General features: G+C 36.0%; 1 protein-coding gene across 16 annotated transcripts in view; it reads right to left on the bottom strand.

The window, feature by feature from the left end:
* Positions 1–19713, bottom strand: part of HERC4 (HECT and RLD domain containing E3 ubiquitin protein ligase 4) — a 153913-nt gene that overhangs the window by 108983 nt on the left and 25217 nt on the right. For 8 of the 16 annotated variants that reach the window (XR_010127504.1, XM_054436712.2, XM_054436709.2 and 5 more), the window contains 5 exons: positions 14397–14556; positions 9428–9499; positions 8105–8181; positions 3980–4201; positions 2787–2878 (listed from right to left, as the gene is read on the bottom strand). Coding sequence is in view for 15 of the 16 variants with exons in the window: in XM_054436712.2 (XP_054292687.1) it covers positions 2787–2878; positions 3980–4201; positions 8105–8181; positions 9428–9499; positions 14397–14556 (623 nt within the window). In the remaining variant the exon portion in view is untranslated. The remainder of the gene's footprint in view (positions 1–2786; positions 2879–3979; positions 4202–8104; positions 8182–9427; positions 9500–14396; positions 14557–19713) is intronic. The other 8 variants (XM_054436715.2, XM_054436713.2, XM_063670568.1 and 5 more) reach the window with 1 other exon arrangement.

The following is a 19713-nucleotide window of genomic DNA, read 5'->3' as shown; positions in this document are numbered from 1 at the left end:
CAAAGCACTGGGATTACAGGTGTGAGCCACTGTGCCCAGCCATAATTCTGCTTTTTAATTACATGTAACAGTTTCTAGATTCCAAAGTCAAAAATTGTAAGGCAAGGCACATTTGTTCTGGCTATTAATTTTAAATTTACTGTATTTTTAAAAACATATAAGGCCAGGTGCAGGATTACACACCTGTAATCCCAGCACTCTGGGAGGCAGAGGCGGGCAGATCACTTGAGGTCAGGAGTTCAAGACCAACCTGGCCAACAGGGTGAAACCCCGTCTCTACAAAAAAATACAAAAAATAACCGGGTGTGATGGCACATGCCTATAATCCCAGCTACTTGGGAGGCTGAGGCATGAGAATCACTTGAACCTGGGAGGCAGAGGTTGCAGTGAGCCAAGATCACACCACTGTACTCCAGCCTGGGTGACAGAGTGAGACCGTGTCCGAAAACAAAAACAAAAACAAAAACAAACAAACACACATGGCACATGATATATGTTCATATTTTGGTCCCCTTCTTACAAAAAGACAGCTGTTCCATACACCTTGCTCTTTTCACTTAGCAATATATCCTAGAAATCATTCCACAGCATAAATACCTCATTCTGTTTTACACTTCACTGTACTTCACTACAGGGATGTACCACAATTTATTTAACTCATGGACATTTGGATTTCTTCTAGTCTTTTGTTATTAAAAGATCACAATAAATGGTCTTGTGCATACACAATTTCAAATCTTTGGGGTAGATCCCTAAAAGTGAGACTGCTAAATCAAAATGTGTATTTGTATGTGATTTACATAATACATCTGCAAATAAACTTGAAAAAAATGTGACATCTTTATGGAAGTATCCTCATATCTATAAACATGGTATGTCTTTCCATTTATTCTGTTTTTAAAACTTGGTTTTAAAATCTTTCCTAATGCAGTTTTCCTAAGGTAGGTTTTGTACAGAAAACTGCTTCATAAAGCAATCTTAATCTATTTACTATTTCCAAGAAATTCTTCCAGAAAAGCAAGACATATGGATATGGAACAGGTATTTTAACTTAAATCAAGGGAAAATAAAATATTTTATTTTGGAGATATTTACAACTATCTAATTTTGTTAAAAATAATGTACACCCAAAATTCCAATAAACAAATGTCACTAGCTACTATCTTCTGAGAGAGGAATACAAAAGTCTTAAGAGAATTAGCATTTCTTAAAACTAAATAGACATAAAAAGTTACTTATCCTAGAACATTAGGATGAATGGTTATCTGAAAGGCTGAATTTGAAAAGCATTAACATTGTTAGTCTTTCTGCCATAAAATTAGTTTTTGGGATGATACCACACATGATATTTTTTATATTTTGATAAATTTCTTCCAAATACCAATAACAAAAAAGGACGAGTAAAATTTAAGACTTGCCAACAGGAATAAATAAGACTTCAGTGATTACATTTGTTATCTGAATGCCAAAATCAATAAAATATGATATTAGGTTGGTGCAAAATTAATTGCAGTTTTTACCATTAATGGCAAAAAAATGAAATTACTTTTGCGCCAACCTAAGATTGGCAGGTATAATAATCCTTCCTTACTAAAAGGCAAGTACTACAAAATACTTTAAAATTAACTTTCATAATTGGTCATTATATTTTTAAAAGTGCCTTGAGTTCACTATATTTGACAATAACGAAGAATAATTATTGTCCTGCTAAAATTCCCAAGTAGAAATATAATGCAGAATTTTAAAGCCTGACTAGAAGTTAATGCCTCTTTTTTTTTTAAACGAGGTCTCACTCTGTCTCGCAGGCTGCAGTGCAGTGGTGCGATCTCGGCTCACTGCAAACTCCGCCTCCCGGGTTCAACTGATTCTCCTGCCTCAGCCTCCCCAGTAGCTGGGATTATAGGTGCCTGCCGCCATGCCCAGCTAACTTTTGTATTTTTAGAAGAGACAGGGTTTCACCAAGTTGGCCAGGCTGGTCTTGAACTCCTGACCACAGGTGATCCACCTGCCTCAGTCTCCCAAAGTGCTGGGATTACAGGCATGAGCCTCCGTGCCCGGAAGTTAATGTCTTTTTACCAATTTTATATACTATGTAAGACCAAAAAAGATAAAGAAATTTAACCAGTTTCTAATTTGACCAATGAAAAACTTTACATTAACATGACTGCAATAAATAATTATCTGGTAAAGGTTAATTGAATGCTTTCATTTTCATCTAACTTCTAGTCATTCGAGAACTAAACAGTACTGATACTCAATTGGCACATACCCAAGACAGTGAGAGGTAAGAGTTAAGGCCACTGATAAGACTGTGGTCACTATAACTGCTTACACAATACTTGGCCTATGAATAACAGAGAAATTCATCTCCTCTATTGTTTGTATGAAGTATTTATAAGCCAAATGGAAACTACATTCAAATTAGGCTGAGCTACACGATATAAATGGGTTTGATGCATATATCATGGCAAGCCTAATGAACTAAAATGGAATAATTTTATTCAAAGTATGACTTAAGCAGTATTTCATATAAAGCTGAGAAATTCAGCAATATACTATCATAACATATAATAGTATAGCAGAATTCACATTTTATAACATAAAACAAAGTTGAAAAATAAGGTAAATTTTTTTCAAGAATAATCTAAGTCTTTTTTTCCCAGATAAATTATTTTTGAAATACCAATAACACTCAAGTTAAAACTTGAGAAAATACCATGAGAACATTCATTAATTATGAAAGGACTATGATGAGTAATAATAAAGAAGTTTTAAAAGTACAATACCTTGGTTAGAGCAGCAGTATGATCTTCTCCACAACAAATATAAACTATTTTCTGAGATCTTAGTGACTTTAGTAAATTAGGAACATATCTATCTGAAAATTCCAACAAGAGATGTTAATAGTATTTTAAAAATCAAAACTCATCTAGATGTGTTTCCTCTACAGCTTGCCAAGCTCAGTAGGTAGTTGTGACTAAATAATTTTAACTATGATTCGATGATTTTGTAGTACAAGCTTACTAAGTCGGGTTCCCAGGCCTATCCATACTATTGTGATAAAGGAGGGACTTACAGAGTTAAGTGCTAAACAGCCAATATGCCAGTCTGCAAAGGACTCAGCAATCAAGAAATTTCAAAATTATCTAACTGCTTCTAATTTTCCACATATACACATCATTCTTTATATTCACTTCATGGTAGTTATACCCACAGGATCCTACTTAAAAGCCTGAAAAAAAAAAAGGTACTTTAGGCTGTTTTGTAGCAGAAAAGATACATGATATCCTAATATGACATATTTTTCTTATGCAAAACAAGGTATTCTTTAATTCTTTCTGAAAGTATTGTTTGCTTATCATTACTAGTTGTTACTAGATTAACAACTCACTTTTGTCCATTTCAGTCATTACAATTATACTGAACTATAAGAAATTAGCTTTTCTAAGTCAAATACTGGCATTCAACTCAATGTAATCATGAAAAATAAGTTCCAAGATCCCAACTTGTTTCAGTTGTAATTTTTTCAAATTCAAAATGTTTATTTTTAAGACTTTAGCATCAATGTTAAAAGTGAAGCCCAACCAAAGATTAATTTAGCAACCCAAATCATTTAAATATTTCCTTGAAAAACTCAAAGATTAACACTTCATGTTACTTCCCCAGAATAATTTTACCGCTTTTTTCCACTAACAGTGGCCAATAATGGATTAACAATTTGAAGTAATGTTTTTCAATTGTCTTTTAATAAACATCCAATACTAAAGATTTTGTCCAGATATACTTTTTATAGTTCTTTAATGAAAAAAGGATATTTTGTATCTTCCCACTGCATTCCCCAAATGGAATTTTAAAATAACATCTCATCCCCACCTCTATACCAGGGAAGATACATTTCTCTCTTACACTAAGAATCACTGATCTCAAAAGATCATCTCTTTCAAAAAGTACACTTAAACTATACATAATGAGAACCTACCATTTTCATCATTAAGACCTAGCTGACCAAACTTGTTGCGTCCCCATCCAAAGATAGCTCCAGAAAGGGTGAGTACAAAACTATGGGCTCCTCCTGCTGCAACTTGCATGAAAGGGATTCCAAGCAAAGACTTAAGCAGCTGCGGTGAAGTTTGCTTTTTACAGTCAGTACCTAAACCCAATTGGCCATATTTATTCTGTCCCCAACAGAAGACTTCACTTGCTGTAAAACAGTAATGGAAAAAATAACCATTTTTCTCACAAGCAAAAAATTTAATTTGAAAATAATCATTTCATTTCAAATTTCATATAAAGAATATTATTTTGGGACATTCTGCCCATCATCAAAAGAATATAAATATTATTTTTAGCAATTATACTTATTTCTTATATGAACATATACTACTACCTAGAAGAACATTCAGTATTAGTACACTTTAAGTTTGATTGACTACACAGATGAACAGGTGAGTCACACAACAAGGAGTAATCTCATTTCCTTATGCCTCTCAACAGTCTCCTTTTAATATTCCTCAAGTCTCATTTTTATTTTATACTTTCTCCCAAGAGGCACTCATTCAAGCTCAAACTTTAGTAACTATCTGCTGATCACATTCAAAATTTTAACACTAGCCCAAACCTCTCCTGAGCAAAAAACCCACATAACCCATTGTTTACCTGCCACTATACTTGGAAATTTCAAAGGAACTTCTAACTTAGGATGCCCCAGACTGAATTCATGACTCCCATCCTACTTCCCTGGACCTCTTTCCAGTGTTCCCCATTTTGGTAAATAACATCATAACTGACTCAGTAGCAAAAATTATAAACCTAGGGAGCCTTCCTTAATACTCTTCTCTTTTTTTTTTTTTAACTTCACACATATCCAGTCTATCACCAAAATTTAAATACAGTTTTCTTCCTAAAGAAAAATACGGCAAATAACTCCATTCCTCACCATCTTAACTGATTCCTATAATAGTTTTCCCTGCCTGTCACTTTTGCTCCCATATTGCCATCGTATTTTGCAACTTTAGACATCCTTTTATTAAACTAACAACTGCCACTAAATAACTGATACACTAATAACTGATTTTTTAAAAATTGAAACAACAAAATAGTACACACTTAAAAGTAAGCTTCCTTCCAAAAAAATCAGAATCCTGGTTCCTCTTTCAAGAGACAACCACTCTTTTTTTTTATTTTTTTGAGACAGAGTCTCGCTCTGTCGCCCAGGTTGGAGTGCAGTGGTGCAGTCTTCCCTCATTGCAACCTCTGTCTCCCGGGTTCAAGTGATTCTCCTGCCTCAGCCTTTTGAGTAGCTGGGATTACAGGCACATGCCACCACGCCTGGCTAATTTTTAAAAAAATATTTTTAGTAGAGACAGGGTTTCACCGTGTTGGCCAGGCTGGTCTCGAACTCCTGACCTAGTGATCTGCCCACCTCGGCCTCCCAAAGTGCTAAGATTACAGGCATGAGTTACCGCACCCAGCCTGGGACAACCACTCTTACCAATTACTGGTAAGTCCTTCAAGAAATGTTCTATGCACATATAAATAGACATTTGTATACATGCATAGAGATATTGTAAAAATGCAGATTTGATAATATTGCTCACCCCAAAAATATATTTCAGTGCTTTCTCATTGCTCTTGGGATAAACACTTTAAACAAGGCCTATAAGGTGCTGTATGATCTACCTATGTTTCCAATCTCTTCTCATATCAGTCACTCACTACACTCTAGCCATATTGCCTTCCTTTATATTCTCCAATGGCCAGTTCTCACACACTTGCTGTTCTCTCTACCTAAACCTTTCCCTCATCTTTGTCCAGTTCATTTCAACTCTCTCCCAGCAGGAGCCTTCCTTCCCTGATCTCCCAGATTAGGTCAGTACCACTGTCCTATGTTCTAAATACCCTGAAGTTTTTCTTTATAGCCCTTATCATAGTATGTAATTATATCATTATTTGAATGACTATATCACGAGGGCTAGTAAGTAGTATACTGCTTATTACTGTATACTGTAGTATGCCTAGTTCATACTAAGGGCTCTAAAAAATGTTTAGTGGCTGGGCGCAGTGGCTCACGCCTGTAATCCCAGCACCTTGGGAGGCTGAGGTGGGAGGATCATCAGGTCAGGAGATCGAGACCATCCTGGCTAACACGGTGAAACTCCACCTCTACTAAAAAAAATGCAAAAACTTAGCCAGGCGTGGTGGCAGGCACCTGTAGTCCCAGCTACTCAGGGGGACTCTCAGGAGGCAAGAGAATGGCATGAACCCAGGAGGCGGAGCTTGCACTAAGCCGAGATCACGCCACTGCACTCCAGCCTGGGTGACAGAGGGAGACTCCATCTCAAAAAAAAAAGTTTAGCAAATGAGTAAGATATTGCCTACACCATAAAGCTTGAGTAAACAACAACAACAAAAAAAGGACAATATGAAAAACTGTCCTCAGTAAAACCTTTGAGTTTAAATTTATGTTAGATCCACCTACCAAAATATCAAAAGAGGAGTTGGCAAAACAACAAAGAATACACAGAGATTCCATGTTCCTAACTGCCTATAGAAGTCCAAATTCCTTAATATGACATTTAAGGCCCTTTATAACAGATTTCTCTTTTTATTTCAGCCTAAACTGAAGTATGAGTATGTCTCCCACTCCCTCACAACACCCACATAAAGCTACATGCCAATATTCAAATGCACCACTTTCTTAACTCTATGCCTTTACACCAGCACAACCCCCTTAGCCACTCAACATTTCTCCTTGTTCTTCTCAACATTTCTCCAATTATTAATAAAAAATTAATCTTTAATAAATCTTTAAAGACTTGCATCAAATACTAATCCACTCCTTACTGTTACCAATTATATCAATTAGAAACAATTATATCATTGTCACAGCATTTTACTTTTACCTTGTCTGAAATAGTACATATTTTTTTCTGCCTCAGACTACAGTTATTTACTTGGATGTCTGTCTCTTTCACTAGATTGTATGATCCCTAAACCTGTCTCTTAATTTATCTGTGCTTCCCCATGGTTCCTAGTGTTTTATTTGTAGTAGGCTTCACTAAATAGTAACATTAAATAGTAACAATGGAGCAAATGGAACCTATTTCTTCTTTTTTTTTCTTGAGACAGAGTCTCGCTCTGTCGCCCAGGCTGGAGTGTAGTGCTGTGATCTTGGCTCCCTGCAACCTCCGCCTCCTGGGTTCAAGCGATTCTCCTGCCTCAGCCTCCCAAGTAGCTGGGACTACAGATGCATGCATGCCACCACACTCGGCAAATTTTTTGTATTTTTAGTAGGCACAGGGTTTTACCACGTTGGCCAGGCTGGTCTTGAACTCCTGAACTCAGGTGACCTGCCCATCTCGGCCTCCCAAAGTGCTGGGATTACAGGCGTGAGCCACCACGCCCAGCAAACCTATTTATTTTAATGGTAAAAAACATACATATGGCAGATTCTTTACTAGCCCATGTTCCAATCCTTAGCTAGGATACTAGGAAGTTAAACTGGTAAGAGAGGAATGCAAACAAAGCTAATAAATATGATGTTTAGCCTTCTTTATTTCTATGCATAGAAAGTTCATCTATGAGATTAAATGAGATTGGGGAAGCAATCCTCCCCAGTTGCAGCTATGAAGAGTTTTTAACTATTTAATAAACAGACACAAAAATCAATTTCATGTCTATATAATAAACGAAAAATGACACCATTCACAACAACAAAAAATAAAATACCTAGGGGAAAGTCTAACCGAAGGTGTATAAGACCTGTCCAGAGAAAACAAAATGCTAATGGAAAAAATTAAAGGGAGGCTTAAATGGACAAATATACCGTGTTCTAGAATTGAAAGGTTCAATATTGTAAAGATTTTCCTTGAATTGATTTATAGAGACAATGAAATCCCAATCAAATTCCTAGCAGTGTGTGTGTGTGTTTGTGTGTGTATATGTGTGTACAGACTGACAAGCTAATTCTAAAAGTTACATGGAAATGAAAAGGATCAAGAACCAGGGCAATCTTGCAGAAAAATAAGCAAAGCCGGAGAACTATATGCACAATCAAAAAAGTACCAAGTAATAAAACTGAAGAGAAATAAAAACTAATGCTTACCTTTAGAAAGTGCAAGTGAATGATAGTAACCACAAGCAACCTGTACAATCTGGATATCTGATAAACTTTTAATATTTCTAGAAAAGAAGAAGACAGATCAAGACCAGTTAATTCCATTTAACAAATTGATCTTGAATGCTATTTATGTTATTTATTGATGGCCTACTATATGCACATAGGTCATATTATTTTTTTATACAAGCTCAATTTTAGCGTACCAAAAATTTATGCTAAAATCAGTAAACAAGAGCTAGATACAAAAAAAAAATTAAAAGCGGTGATAAGAACACATCTTGGAAAGACGGTATTTAAGCAAAGTGATCTATACTCATACCTCAAGTACTCCTCAGAGTGCTCTTATAATTCAAATGTTTTCTTTCATTATAAAAACGTGTTTTTAAATCATCAGCTTACAGTTAGAAACTTGGCAATACATCTGGAAAGCAAATGTACATTATCTAATTTGTCTAAAATTGGTGTTTTGCCTAGTTTAATGTACGTTCTCCTTTATCGGGTTTCTTAAGAACCAACAGGGATTCTTATATGTTCTACCAACTCTCAAATTATGAAACCTATTCTTACAAACTATCCTTTTGCTTTACATCTAAATCAGGGACATTTGATTTTTTTACTAGGGAAATTTACTCAATTCACAGTTATAACAATCATTACTAATATGTTAAGTTTTATTTTCTTCTCTCTTGTATTTTGTCCTTAGACTTTCGTAATTTCCTTCCCCCCTTTCCCAAGTTTTGTTTATCCACAACGCAATTTTAAAGGCTCATTTTTAAAACATTACAAAACTCAATTAACTTTGTATGTACATCAACCATCCCAGCATCTCCATTGGTTCTTTCCCTTTGCCTGGTCATGTTACTGTTTTTCCTGAATGAATGTTTTCAAGAAAAAAAAGGGGGAATGCCAGATGCGGATTACAGGTGGGTTACTGTAATCCCAGCACTTTTGGAGACCAAGGTAGGCAGATCACTTGAGGTCAGTCAGGAGTTCGAGACCAGCCTGGCCAACCTGGTGAAACACTGTCTCTACTGAAAATACAAAAAAAAAAAAAAAAATTAGCCAGGTGTGGTGGCACGCTGTAGTCCCAGCTACTCGGGAAGCTGAGGCAGGAAAATGACTTGGACCCGGGAGGCAGAGGCTACAGTGAGCCAAGATCACACCGTTGCACTCACTCCAGAATGGGCGATAGAGTAAGACCCTGTCTCAAAAAAAAAAAAAAGAAAGAAAAGGAAAAATGAAAAAACGGGGGATGGGGAGGTACACAATATGTTTCTTATTTCCCTTTACCTGATACTGTCACCTGACCTGATTCTGCCATAAGAGAGTCCGGAGCAAATTCTGACCAGAGAGTCGACACACATGATTTTCGGGAGGCAGCTTCAGCAAATCAAATTTTGAGCAGGAAAAAGGAGAGTTACTCTGATTCCATATTATTGTATTAAAAATATTTTTATTTAGTGAAGTTACGCTCTTAACTACAAAACTTGAGAGTTGTACTGCTACAATTTAGCAGAATCCAACAAATTAGCAGGATCCAATGCACCTTCAAATTTTCAAACTCAACAAAATGCCATTTCTTTGAAATAGCAAAATCAAACACTGGCGATGCAAACAGAGTAAGGAATAAAAAATACATGAACATACACAACTGTGCTCAAATTACTAAACATCTACTGTTATTGCTTATGCATACTAGGCAGATGATACATTGACCTGTTCAGCATATTAAGTATTTTAGGAAAAAAAACACTATTCCGGGTATCAAGTACAATTTTACAAATGAAACATTTCAAAATACTACATTCTCACAGTACTGTATGTTTTTTCCTTCAGAACATTTATCGCTACTAACCACGGGTACCTATTCGTTTAATATTTGTCTCCTCTGCTAAACAGTAAGTTCTGTGAAGGCAGACTATGTGTCTTACACCCATGATAATGCCTGGCACCTACTATAGTGCCTAATTAATAGTATGTAATGAATATACTGTTAAAGGATAAATACATTTGTAAGGTCTTGGAGGCTTTAGTATTAGTCATAAAATTTGCCAAAAATTTTCTAAATTTGCATAGCAATTTATACTCAGTTACTCTCCTTTCCAAAATACTAACCTAAGGCTTGTAATACACATAAATGCTAATATCTTTTACCATTATATGCTACAGAGACCAGAAATATATTCTTCTGTGTCATTACTGTGTTAAAGAAAAAACTATCCCCTTTCATCTTCATATAAATGTATTAATATCCTGAAGAATGGGGGATATTGGCTTTGTTTCCTGTTTTAGCTTTTAAAAATTAAAAAATACTGTGAATGGTAAAACAAGGCTTCCCATGTTCCATTTTTCCTAAAGAGATAAATCAGAAAATAATTAAATTTGTTAGAACTCATCAAAAGTAATCCCCTTTGTCACATAAAAAAGATAATGTGTTTAATCATTTCTAATTTTTGAATATTCAAATACACCGAACAGAAAAGCAAAAGAAAGGCTGGGTGTGGTGGCTCAAGCCTGTAATCCTAGCACTTTGGGGGGCCGAGGTGAGCAGATCATAAGGTCAGGAGTTCAAGACCAGCCTGGCCAAAATGGCGAAACCCCATCTCTACTGAAAATACAAAAATTAGCTGGGCATGGTGATGGGCGCCTGTAGTCCCAGCTACTTGGGAGGCTGAGGCAGGAGAATGGCTTGAACCCAGGAGGCGGAGGTTGCAGTGAGCCAAGATTGCGCCACTGCAATCCAGCCTGGGGGACAGAGTGAAATTCCATCTCAAAAAAAGAAAAAGAAAAAAAGAAAAAGAAGCCAGAATAAATTGTGTAAATTAAAAAAATATATACACACACACACATGCATTGGAGACAAGATTTATATACCCTTCCTTTGGGACTCTGCTAAAGCATATTAATTATGGAATATGTATACTGTTGTATTCTTCTGTTTTTCCAACTTAACGCATAGCAGCAATACAGGCAGAAATCAAGCATTGCTAGTTATGTTTCTGAAGACAAAATTCCAACCACTAATGTTAACGATTAGTACAAAGTTTATATTATTTAATTAAACATTTGAGGAGCTAAAGCATTAAATATTTTGCAATTAAACACAATTACCAATTTTCTATTTTCCAGTTAAGCCACAACTTTCCTAGTTATTTAAGAAAAATCTTAACACCAACTCATTTCAATTTTGAAAAATTTATCTCAGAATAGGGGAGTAGGTTTAAAAAAAAATGAAAAATTTAGACTAACAACTGATCCAGTCTATACCATTAAAAACTACTCTTTAATTTTTCTTTTTAATCTATAATGTTCCACATTTTCAGATGCTAAAATTAGGCAAGAATTGTAATATATTTTAAAATGAATAACAAGAAAATAAATTATATTTTTGACCAAGCTAATAATTCAAATATGTTTAGTTTGTATAGTCCAGAAATTGCTGTACTCACAAAAATAATAATCTTATACTATCTTGCCATAATTTTTTAATGTATATGTCCAAGAAACAGAACTTTTAAAAGATAAATTACAACTTTATTGCCAACAATTATTTTTCTGAAGTCTGTGTGCAAAGTTATGTGTTTCCACTTATATTAAACTAAGATAATAAAATTTGGGTTAATTTTTTCAATAAAATGGTGTAATATATATTCTATATTAAAATCTAGCCAGAAATGCAGGTCTACAGACACTATTTAAAATACTTGGTCTTTCCCAAAGTAGTGACTTCAAAACAAAACAAAATTAGAAGTAGGAAACAATTCATTATCAAACTGTTTCAGTTATATCCTATTATTAATTTCACATTCTTCTTTAATATTATCCATCCACTGGCATTAAAAATGGGTTTTGTTGTCACAGAAGTATAACCTAATGCGAATCTTCACTTTTCTGATTACTCTTTTTTTTATTTTTTGAGATGGAGTCTCGCTCTGTCACCCAGGCTGGAGTGCAATGGTACAATCTCGGCTCACTGCAACCTCCGCCTCCCAGGTTCAAGCAATTCTCTGCCTCAGCCTACTGAGTAGCTTGGATTACAGGCGCCTGCCTGGCTAATTTTTTGTATTTTTAGAAGAGACAGGGTTTCACCTTCTTGGCCAGGCTGGTATTGAACTCCTGACCTTGTGATTCACCCACCTCAGCCTCCCAAAGTGCTGGGATTACAGGTGTGAGCCACCATGCCCAGCCTATTCTGATTACTCTTACGAAAATCTATAAACACTAGGCAGGACACAGTGGCTCACGCCTGTAATCTCAACACTTTGGGAGGCCAAAGCCGGTGAATCCCTTGAGTCCAGGAATTTGAGACCAGATGGGCAGCATGGTGAAACTCCGTCTCTACAAAAAATACAAAATTGGCCAAGCATAGTGGTGCACGCCTATAGTCGCACCTACTAGGGAGGCTGTGGTGGGAGGATTGCTTGAGCCCAGGAGGTCGAGGCTGCAGTGAGCTGTGAGCATGCCCCTGCACACCAGCCTGGGTGACACAGTGAGACCTTGTCTCAAAAAACAAACAAACAAAAATCTATAAACACCAATTTTTGGAAATCTGTTTATAGATACTATATGTAAAATTTACAAAGCTGGCTGACATCTCTAAGCCACCTAGAAAAAGCCTTACATCTAAAAAATGATTTGGTACTGAAATTAAAACCAAAACTCACTTGGCTTCTTCCTTTTATAAAAAAATTCCCACTGAAATACTCAATGGCCCTTTAAAACCTGGTAATATCAGTAAAAACTATGTATATGTTACAACAAATCAGATCAAGCCATAAAATTTAGAAAAACTGAGAAGGATGAAAAGCAGAAATACTTTAACATACAGCTTAAAGTTAATACAGATGTTGAGCACATACAAAAATAAAGATATTTAAACCAAAGAACTCAAGTAAATTCTCTTTCAGGTCCCCATCCAGGTTCATAGTTGTTATTATTGGACAACCCTCATATAAATTTTATACATAATAAAATTCTCTCCTTATAATTAACTTTCTTTCCATTTATTATCTACCTATGTATTACTGACTAAAGTCCCTTAAAAGTGAACAGCAACAAAAGTTTAAGGATCATCAGACTGGTAGAGTAAAAATAAAGGAAACTAGAAAGTTTTGCCATGAATCATGGTTTTGAGAATACTGACTCAGAAGATCTAACACGCAAATTTCTTTTCATCTTAAACACAGTTTTTTAAAAATCTTAAATTTAAAATCCTGTTCTATAAGAATTACTATTACTAGGAAAAAGAACAAAAGAGTTTAAAGAGGTCAGAATTTGTGTAAATTTTAAAACTAAGTATGAGTTAATGTATTATTCATGTATCTGAAATAAACTGAATACTGAAATCTGTATACTTTTACCTATGTAATTCATGCTGTTAAGAGTTTTTAATATTAAAACAATGATTAGCCAGGCACAATGCCTCACGCCTATAATCATGAGTACTTTGGGAGGCCAAAGTGGGCAGATCTCGAGGTCAGGAGTTCAAGACCAGCCTGGCCAACATGGTGAAACCCCATCTCTACTAAAAATACAAAACATTAGCCGGTCGTGGTGGTGGGCGCCTGTAATCCCAGCTACTCGGGAGCCTGAGGCAGGTGAATTGCTTGAAACCAGGAGATGGAGGTTGCAGTGAGCCGAGATCACACCATTGCACTCCAACCCCGGCAACAGTGCGAGACTCTGTCTCAAAAACAAACAAACAAAAAAGGATTATGCCCTATGTAACTGTGTAAGACTAAAACATTGATGAGGCACTGCTTATTTTTTAATTGTGAAATAATTATATGATGAATTAATTAAATTGTGCTCACTGCTATGTAAAAAGTGGAAAGTGACTAAATTCTTTTTACAGGAAGCATGTTGGACTTCTATATTCAACAGAAACAATAAAGACTAAAAAAAAGACAAGTTAGTGAAAAACATTCAACAAACCAATATTTAATTAATATTTCAATAGCAGGAATACTCAAGATAGCAGTAGTTCAAATTAGTATAACCCACTAAAAAAATTTGTAATGAAGCAAGTATTCCCTATCCTTTTTTTACAGACATAAGTTCTATTGATTATAGAAAAAATATAGAGTATATAAAAATAGCAAACCAATCAATAGCTCAATCAACATAATAAGCAAGAACCAAACTCTTATCAAAGGACTCAAAGGGGAGAAATAATGAGATGTCAACTCTTAAATGCCCAAAGATAAGCAGAACAATTTAGATTAACAAATTTATTTTAAAAGATTGTTAAGGACCTCTTTCTGGTCACCTTTGTTACCTGGGTACTCTGATGCATTCCTCTGATCCTACCAGGCCAAGCTGTCCATCAGAATCCAGACCCCACGCATACACCTGGCCTTTGTCATTTAGTGCTAACGTATGAGCTTCTCCACATGAAACAGCTACAATATTTTGGGCATCCAGGGCAACAACCTGCTCTACAGAAATCAAGAAGAGAAATATTGCATTCTAGTACAGAAATCAAGGCAAAAGATATTGCATTCTAGTTTTGAACTTCCAATAAGAACAAAACACATTCTTCATTTTATACAAACAAGCTAAAGAAATGCTTTAACACACACTAGATATAACCAGTTATTTTGAACTATTCAACAAATATGTTCCACACATAATTCTCATTGTGGTAAACCACAGATAAATATATCATAGGGCATAATCAACTCAGAATATTAAGTGACCTGAACATTTTGGAAAGAAGTTAAGGGTTTATAAAGATTCTCTCAGAATGTACCTTCTATTCAAATCTATCACTAATAAAAGAGTCCAGGTGAAAAAAAAAGAAGAAATCGTTTAAATAACCTGGGCTGCTTGATTTTAACAATAAGATCATAACTGACACATATATTACAATGTATATGCTGCCATGAAGTGATTCTCAAATTAAGGAAATAGGCACGGTGTGCTGGCTCACGCCCATAATACCAGCATTTTGGGAGTCCAAGGAGGGCGGATCGCTTTAGGTCAGGAGTTCAAGACCAGCCTGGCCAAAACGGTGAAACCCCGTCTCTACTAAAAATACAAAAATTAGCTGGGTGTGTGGTGGTGCACGCCTGTGATCCCAGCTATTCGGGAGGCTGAAACAGGAGAATCGCTTGAATCTGGGAGATGGAGGCTGCAGTAAGCCAAGATCATGCCACTGCACTCCAGCCTGGGTGACAGAGCCAGACCCTGTCTCAAGATAAAAAAAAAGAAATTAAGGAAATAATCTGAATTAGTAATTTCTGAATGGAAAACAAATTTTTTAAAGATCTCATAAATAAAGCATCTATTAGATACGGTGAGTAGAGAACTGAAAAGCAGTAAACCATGACTGACAGGGTTTCCATTTGTGGACTGCCAACTTAATATCAAAAGATACATGTGGTTAAAATATGTTCAAGTTTTAAATCAGAAATTAACTTAAAATATTGGCCCTTAAAATACTGGCCCTACTACCAGTAGCCATCAACTGACAAATCAATAAGGAAAGTGAATTTGTTTCTCTTAGTCCTCAAGATGTGTTTGTCAGTTTTTTTTTTACTAGTATCACAAGTTTTTTAAAAGACGCCATTTAAAATTAACTTTCTTTCAGCTTAATAAGAAAGCTATAATCATTGTCTTCAACAAACTAAAAGTCTTAATGTTGAAAGTGGTTAAAACTGGATCAATTAGGGTTTCTTCAGAGGCATAGTTTAGCTCAATTTACAAATGCAGCTGTTCAATAATGAAACAGACTGAACCAAAGAGGCTGAAATTCCTATCTATACAGAAATTCAAATTGTATCTAGATTACTATCTTGCATTCTGGAGCGGGAGGTTAGCCCTAGATAGCCTCTAGGAACCTGCACAACTCTAATGATGTATTAAGTACTTACCTACTCCTGAAGCTTCCAGTACATGGAAGTTTATTACACTAATATCTCATTTTTTGTATAGCTTTTAAAAAAGTATTTTACAGAAACATACAAAAACAAAAAAGGCAAGCAAGATATGACACACACTGTTCCAAAAAAAATAAAGAAAAAATACTTAGAAGTAAAGCATCATTTGTTTATATCAAAACATTCCCATAAATCTTAATTATGAAGAAGTAAATGTTTAAAAGATCTGTTATCTCACAGAGGTTCCAGAAAAAGCCAAGTTCTCTCCAGAACAATCCTCAAAGGAAGTAGCAGAAAATGATAGGATGACAAGACACATAAGTAAGACTGCTTGCTTGGTTCAACAATAACAAATTAATAGCATCAGCTATAAAGATAGCAATGGCTGTAAAGTCAAAGGTACCAAAATCCACGAAACAAAGAAGCAATCATTTATATTAAACAGTTGTATTGTACACTTCTTGTGCTCCAAGCACTGGAGAGAGAGAGAGAATAAAACAAGCGTCCTAGCCCTCAATGAGTTTACAGCCTATGGAAAAGCAGGTGAGATAAAGACTGTGACTAAATGCTAAGATAAACATATACAAAAGGCATTAAAGGAATATGAGCTATTTATGTAAACCTTAAAAGATAGTCCAGGCGAGGCAGCTCACACCTATAATCCCAGCACTTGCAGAAGCCAAGGTGGGAGGATCACTTGAACCCAGGAGTTTGAGACCAGCCTGGGCAACATAGTGAGACCTCGTCTCTACAAATAATTTTTTTAAAAATTAGCCAAGCATGGTGGCACACCCCTGTGGGGAGACAGAGTGGGGAGAATCACTTGAGCCCAAGCAGTTGAAGCTACAGTGAGCTGTGATCACGCCACTGTATTCCTTCATAGGCTACAGAGGGAGACCGTGTCTCCAGGAAAAAAAAAAAAGAAAAAACATTAAGAATTTTGGAAGACAGTGAAAACTAGCTGAGTCCTGAGCTGAGGTAAGAGAAAGAGAGTCTATGTATCCATTTGAGGAAATCTGAGTTACTTGTTATAGCAAAACCAACAGCAAAGTCAAAAAACTGATGAAAAAAATGAGACAAAAAATATTATTCATCTCAGACAAAAGAATAACATCCCCAGTTTTTATTGACTTCTAGGGAAAAAAGGTCAGTAATTCGCATGACAAGTGGGTAAGAGATGTGAACCAAAAGTTCACAGAGAAAAAAACAGAAATGGCCTGTAGAGAAATGCAAATTCAAACTACACTGAGAAGCCAATAATAGATTCACTTAGAAAACTCATCAAGCTATACATATATTTTCAATTTTGCACTTTTCCATATGGGTTAAACTTGAATAAAAAATCTATCAAGAGAGTAAGAAGACAAGCCATAGCCCGGGAGAAAACATTTGCAAAAGATACAGCTGATAAAGAAGTATTAAGCCAAAGTAAACAAAGAATGCTTAAAACTCAACAATAAGAAAACAAACAATCCTATTTTAAAAACAGGTAAAAGACCAAAACTGACACCTCACCAAGGAAGATACACAAATGGCAAGCAGGCATACAAACAGATGTTTAACTTATATGTTCAACTTATGTCCCATGGGAATTACAATTTAAAACAACATACCACTACACACCTATTAGAACGGCCACAAGACAAAACACTGACAACACCAGTTGTGGTGTCAAGGACGTGAAGCAACAGGAACTCTCCTTCATTGCTGGTGGGAATGCAAAATGGTACAGCCACTTTGGAAAACAGTTTGGCAGATTCTTACAAAACTAAATATACTCTTACCATATGACCCAATTCCTTGATATTTACTCAAACACTTATGTCCACATAAACACCTGCACATGGATTTTTTTTTTTTTTTGAGACAGGGTCTCACTCTGTTGCCCAGGCTGAAGTGCAGTGGCATAATCACGGCTCACTGCAGCCTCCCAGGCTCAAGCAATCCTCCCACCTCAGCATCCAGAGTAGCTGGGACTATAAGCACATGCCACCATACCCAGCTAATCTTTTAATTTCCTGTAGCAACAGGGTCTCACTATGTTGCCCAGGCTGGTCATGAACTCCTGGGTTCAAGTGCTCCTCCCACCTCAGCCTCCCAAAGTGTTAGGATTTACAGGCATGAGCCACCACACCCAGCCCACATGGAAGTTTCTAGCAGTTTTATTTATAATTGCCAAAACCCAGAAGCATACAAGACGTCCTTCAGTAGGTGAATGGATAAACTGTGGTACATCCAGACAATGGAATATTTAGTGCTAAAAAGAAATGAGCTACGAAGCCATGAAAAGACATGGAGGAAATTTACTTAATAGTAAAAAAGCCAATCTGAAAAGGCTACAAACCACATGATCCCAACTATATGACAAGCTGGAAAAGACAATGATGGAGACAGTAAAATAATTAGTGGTTGCCAGGGGATACAGAGAGGGAGGGATGAATAGGCAGAGCACAGGGGATTTTGAGGGCAGTGAAACTATTCTACATGATATTACAATGATGGATACATGTCATTATACATCTGTTAAAATCCATTTAATGTGTAACACTAAAAATGAACGCTAAACTATGGAATTTGGGTGATAATGATATGTCAATGTAGATTTGTTGATTTTAACAAATGTGCCATTGTGCTGCAGAACATCCAGAAAGCTGGGGAGGTGGTGCATGGTAGGGGACAGGAAGTAGAAGGGAACTCTTTATTTTCTGCTCAGTTTTGCCCTGAACCTAAAACACTGCTCTAAAAAGAAAGGGTATTTTTTAAATTTGTTTTTTAAAAAACCCACATACCAAGATACCATTTATTCATCTGATAAAAATCAAAAAGTTTGATAACAGTTCATGGGGAAAAAGGCACCCTTGTACACTGTTAGTCTAAAAACAAAACAGTACAACCTCTATGAAGAGAAGTGTGGCAATATCTAACAAAACACTTGCATTCACCCTTCAGACCTAGCAATTCCAATTCCAGGAATTTGTTCTACAGATATACCTCCGTGTATGTGTATATATATATTTGCAGCACTATATACAATAGCAAAACACTGGAAATTCTCCAGTATCCAAAAGATTCCATCTACACACTGAAATATTATGCTTTGCAATTTAAAAAAAAAAAAAATCAAGAAAAGAGGAAACTACACACTGTTATAAAAAGATCCCCAGGATATATTATCCATTGGGGAAGAAAAAAAAATAAGATGTGAAATAGTGTACATGATTTGCTATTTTTTGTGTAAGAGGAAGAAGAAAACATTCATATTTGCTAATATTTTATCTACATTTTAAAAACTTTGGAAAGATAGGTCGGGCAGAGTGGCTCACATCTGTAATCCCAGGACTTTGGGAGGCTGAGGTGGACAGATCTTAACGCCAGGAGTTAGAGACCAGCCTGGGTGATGGGTGTCTGTAATCTCACTACGAGAACTGCCTGAATCCAGGAGGCAGAGATTGCAGTGAGCCAAATTCACACCACTGCACTCCAGCCTGGGTGACAGAGTGAGACACTGTCTCAAAAAAAAAAAAAAAAAAAAAAAACTTTGGAAAGATACACAGAAAACAAACAAACAGGCACAGTGGCTCACGCCACCTGGCACTTTGGGAGGCCAAGGCAGGAGGATGGCTTGAATCCAGGAGTTCGAAACCAGCCTCGGCAACATAATGAGACCCTGTCTCTACAAAAAAATTAAAAATTAGCCAGGCATGGGGGCAAATG

Source organism: Pongo pygmaeus, chromosome 8 (assembly GCF_028885625.2).
Source record: "Pongo pygmaeus isolate AG05252 chromosome 8, NHGRI_mPonPyg2-v2.0_pri, whole genome shotgun sequence".
Taxonomy (NCBI): Eukaryota; Metazoa; Chordata; class Mammalia; order Primates; family Hominidae; genus Pongo; species Pongo pygmaeus.
This window is presented reverse-complemented; position numbering and strand designations above follow the sequence as displayed.